Genomic DNA, 4975 nt, shown 5'->3' with positions numbered 1-4975 from the left:
CTCCACCACACAGCAGAACTCCTCCAGGCTTGTGTTATTTGTGGAGATGAAACATCAGTGCTGCAAAGCACACAGAGTAAGTGGCAGAGATGTCAGGACATCAGGAAATAAGACTCCAAAATGTGTCGTCTGAAGCTATTTTCTCTTCCAGCTGACGCGGGCCTGCTCCCAATACTCACACTTCCACCCTCGTGCCCTTTAATTGTGCCTTCCCAGCCAGGGGTGCAAGTGTGTAGTGTGGCCCGATTCTCAAGTGCGGAAGTTGACCACGCCCCTTTCGCATCCTTGGTCCGCACGTCGCCCAAGTCTGCATCGACGCAGACTTCGGACAAGGGTATTACCCACAATCCTTTGCTGCATGGGACTTTTAAGAAGAAGGCGGAGCAACGACTTTTCTGTAATTTCACAGTTTTAAAGTTTCTTTCCTCCTGGCCGTGTGTGGATTAGGATTGGAGTTAGTGTGATATTTTGTTAGTGATTTTTTATGGATCTCATCATCACGCGAGTTCATCTTCTGAAAACTTCCACCCCTACAACCTTCTCCAGGCGGCTTTTTCAGACATTTTGATGTTCTGTGAAGTTCATGACGGTTCATCATCGCTGTACCTGCTGAGCTGAGTCTGGCTACTGTTAGCCCCCCCCCCCCCCCCCCAGGTCTGCTCCCATCACATATCCCGGGGGAGTACCCGCCTCCACCACCCACTCCCATCTGTCCCTCCACCAATCTGGCCTCTCTCTCTTTCTGCCTCTTTTTGTGATGTCATTGAGAAGAAGTGGGGCCTTATTGTGTGTGTGTGTGTGTGTGTGTGTGTGTGTGTGTGTGTGTGTGTGTGTGTGTGGGAGAGAGAGAGAGAGAGAGAGAGAGAGAGAGGAAAAGAAAAAGTGTTGGGTTTCCCGTTTCAGTTTGGCGGCCTAGCTCCTCGTGTTTAATCTAGAAAAGTGGGTGAAAGAAGCAGGAAAGGGGAGAGGAAGGCTGGGAATTTTAGCTGCTGACAGCTGGTTTTTGTCTCTTTTCTCCTCACCTCCTTTTTTCCTGCCTTTTAAAACATCCACGCCGACTTCACTCTCAAATATCAAGACTTTAAAATACCGGCTGTTAAAAAACCTATTCTTAATGATCAGAACACGCGACCTCAGTAACGTCCTCGCTCGTTTCATTTTCTTCAGATCAAAGCTTTCACGTCAAATCTGAATTTCCACTCGCTTCCTGTGACGTCTCACTCTCACCACATCCTGGTTTGGCCTCAGAAGATGCTGACATACGTAGAGTTTAACGCTTCTGTCAGTTTTCACTTTGCACACGACTCAGAGTTTCTGACACCCTGAGGTGCGCTCACACACACCCGCTGTGAGAGAAACCTCTGCACCATGGTAGGCTACTGCCCAATCTGTGGAAAGCCCGTCTACTTTGGTGAGTCTCTAACGTTTTACTCTTCTCTCTGCTGTTTCTGCCTCTTTCACCTTTCTTCTGTTAAACTTGACTCAGTTAGACTGGAATAAACATTCACTGCACACGTTGACATTACAGATTGATAACAGTTGACCTTTCATGTTTGTACCGTTATCTGCGACTTGTTTTGACGAACCGGTGTCGGTACAAGATCTGCTCGGGTGCAAGATCGGCTCGGGTCCGTGGGCTGCCGATGACGTCTAAGTAGTTGATTGGCTGAACATGAACCTTACGGAATTACGTAATCACGTAACGTTGTTATCACGTGACGTTGTTATCACGTTACGTTGTTATCACATTACGTTATCACGTGACGTTGGTCCAGGCAAATTTTTTCTATTGGAAAGATGGACAACTTTTACAAAGAAATCCATCATTACCTCTTTGAAAATACACTTTTAGCATAGAGCTGCATGCATATTAGGGCTGAACGATTAACTGCATGTGCAATTAAATTGCGATGTGACAAAAGGAGATTTTCTAATGGCAAAGGCTGCAATTTGGCAGCGAGTGGTTAGCGCAATGCTAATATACATGGAAAAACCCATAGGAATGCTAATGCTAATATCGCCGATTACATTATTACAAATTATGAATTAGAAACGTGCCAAATGATTACATTTGGAGTCTAATAGAAAGTAAAACTACCATCAATCAAATAAGTACAGACAGGTATTTTAGTAAAGCCAGAAAACTTTTAACTCCAGAGTTTTGGCTAGCAGCTATGAGCGTAACTGAACTACGCATGGACAAGACTTCAAAAACTCTAAACACAAAATACTTCAATAAACAGTACACACTTCTTTCCTGCAAATACAATTTCACAGGTGTTGCTAATACCTATGATCCTTCAAGGGATGTGCTCAAAGAGGAGTTCAACATTATGAATAAAATAGTGTTTTATTTTACAAATACCATTATAAACACAAACTTACGTCTTAAGAAACATTATTTTAATAACGAAACTGCTAAATTCTTTCCAACAGTATAGATGTGTAGTGTATTTTGTCCGAGTGGGTTTGCCGTACTTTGACGCCATCGGCAGTCGAAGGACCCCGAGCCGATCTTGCACCCGAGCAGATCCTGTACCGACACCGGCATCACTAAGATTCAATTCAATTCAAAAATACTTTATTAATCCCAGAGGGAAATTGATTGCTGTAGTAGCTCAGAATAATAATAATAATCAAGTCATCAAAGAGTTGTTGTATATTACAATGGCTGTTAGCAGGAAGGATCTCCAGTAGCGGTCAGTGTTGCAGCCAAACTGAAGAAGCCTCTGACTGAAGACACTCTTCCGTTGTCGGACAGTCTTGTGAAGAGAATGCTCAGGGTTGTCCATCATTTTCTTGATTCTCTGGAGAATCCTTCTTTGCATTATCTCCTCCAGGGGTTCCACAGTCGTCCCCAGAACAGAACCAGCCTTTTTTATTAGGCTGTTGAGCCTTTTCAGGTCCCTGCTTCTGATGCTGCTACCCCAACAGACGATGGCTGAAGAGATTACACTCTCAACAACAGACTTGTAGAAGATCTGCAGCATCTTGCTACAGACATTGAAGGACCTAAGCGTCCTCAAGAAGTGCAGTCTGCTGTGTCCCTTCTTGTAAACGGCTTCGCTGTTCTTTCTCCAGTCCAGTCTGTTGTCCAGGTGAACTCCAAGGTATTTGTATTCTTCAACCACCTCCACCTCTTCTCCCATGATGGAAACAGTGTTTGACTCCACCCATGGATGGATATTTTTGCACACAAACTCCTAAATGGACCACCACCACCAGCGTCACACGCTGCACTTTTTCTTCTGCAAATTCACAAAGACTGGAAGAAAAACACAAGTTTGTAGTTTAAAATTTATACCTTTATCTAAATTAAGAAGAGGCTCTCGCCCTTTCTGTCCCTCTGATTTTGCACTCACTTTCCAAACACGCTCGCTCACGAATGCACAGACTTCTGTCCACGGCGACAACAGGATGTGGGCCCGAGCCAGACGAGCGTGCACGCCGCTCTGTGGGTTTCCTCCTCACCTTCTGTCTCTTCTAAATAAACCTCCCTGTGAGCTGCACGACAACGGCTTCACGTCCTCTCACTCGTCCGTCTCAACGCCCAGAAAAGTTCAGATACTCCAATGTGACCTGGCCTCCTTACCCCCCCCCCCCCCCAACATCACAGTGTCTGGCCTATTTGTGCTGATTAGGGCAACAGCCTGCACTGCCTGAGCCATACAATTGAATTTATTTCATATTGAATCTCTATTTTACTTTAAAAAAAGGAAGTGAAGCCACTAAAACGACTCTGCTTTGGTTTTGCTGCAGCTGAAAGGAAGCGGTCCTTAGGGAGGGACTACCATCCTCTCTGTCTGAAGTGTCAGAGGTGCAAGATGCATCTGAACGCTGGTCAACATGCTGAGGTAAATAAGGAAAAGAAATAAGAGTGAAATGCCGAAGACCCTCATGAATAATTAGGACGACGTGCTGCTGTTTCAGTATGATGAGAGGCCGTTCTGCAGAAACTGCTATCTGAAGCTGTTCGGCCCCAGAGGTGAAACACAAATCCCCCTAACCCTCTCAGGTGCGTATCAGACACATGTTCTAAATGCCTTTGCTCTACTTGTTCTTGACAGGTAACAGGTGACGGATGCGGCCTCAGAATCAGAGCCTTCCTCACGGAAAGCAAAATGATCAGGAATAGATAAAAGTTTACAGTAATATGTGTTAAAAACACGAAACCTTCCTTTGTGTTCCCTTCATTAAAGAGCAAATCACCCCCAAAACAATATTTTTTTCTGATAAACTATATAAATGTGTGTCTAATCGTGCTGCAGACACGTGTAGTCAGTAGCTTTGCACTTTAGTGCATTTCAGTTAAAATTCAAATTTTCTGCCTAAAACTGTCAGTGTTGTCAGGTAAAAACTCTGCACTGCATTTGAATTTAAATCTGCCATCGCTATTGGCTAAGAGGTACCCTAGAACGTTAGCTGGTACCATATGATGTCACAATGTCATTGTGAGCCTGTGTGTGTGTATTTTTTAGAGGCTCCGCCCCCTCGATCTGCTAGGCAACAGCATTTGTTGCATTTTTTCGAACAGGAAGTGGGAGTTGAGTAAGAATCTGGTAGGGGGTGACTTACTCTTGAAGCATCGATAAAATAAACATTTCTAAATCTGATGGGTGTGTTTGTTTTCATAATTCACAGTAAATTTAAATTTCACTTCCTGTAAACCGCGCTGCAGCGAATCTCAGATGTTTCGGGGGGGGGGGGGGGGGGGATTTTTGGCTTTGAAATCCTGCTTGCTGGCATACATTTTGGGGCGGTTGCATCCACTCAAACACTAATCACAGATATCACACATGCCGATGAGAAAAGAGCTGAGCCACAAGGCTCTCCCTCATCAGGCAGCCAAGGGGAAGGAGGAGGGAAGAGGCAGGGACGGATGAGGGTGGCTGCTGTTGGCAGGGCGAAGCCCAGCTACTGCCAGCGGATTCCGCTGGAATGGGAGCTGCAGGGAGGCGAGACACGTCTCTCGCGC

General features: G+C 45.2%; 1 protein-coding gene across 1 annotated transcript; it reads left to right on the top strand.

Annotated features, from left to right (window-relative positions):
* Nucleotides 1-1221: 1221 nt before the first annotated feature.
* Nucleotides 1222-4610, top strand: zgc:195282 (cysteine-rich protein 1). The gene is made up of 4 exons (XM_054743939.2): nucleotides 1222-1411; nucleotides 3760-3854; nucleotides 3931-3985; nucleotides 4068-4610. The coding sequence occupies exons 1-4, from the start codon at nucleotides 1369-1371 to the stop codon at nucleotides 4076-4078; spliced, it is 204 nt and encodes a 67-aa protein (XP_054599914.1). The 5' UTR covers nucleotides 1222-1368; the 3' UTR covers nucleotides 4079-4610.
* Nucleotides 4611-4975: the final 365 nt, after the last annotated feature.

This window comes from Nothobranchius furzeri, chromosome 6 (assembly GCF_043380555.1).
Source record: "Nothobranchius furzeri strain GRZ-AD chromosome 6, NfurGRZ-RIMD1, whole genome shotgun sequence".
Taxonomy (NCBI): domain Eukaryota; kingdom Metazoa; phylum Chordata; class Actinopteri; order Cyprinodontiformes; family Nothobranchiidae; genus Nothobranchius; species Nothobranchius furzeri.
This window is presented reverse-complemented; position numbering and strand designations above follow the sequence as displayed.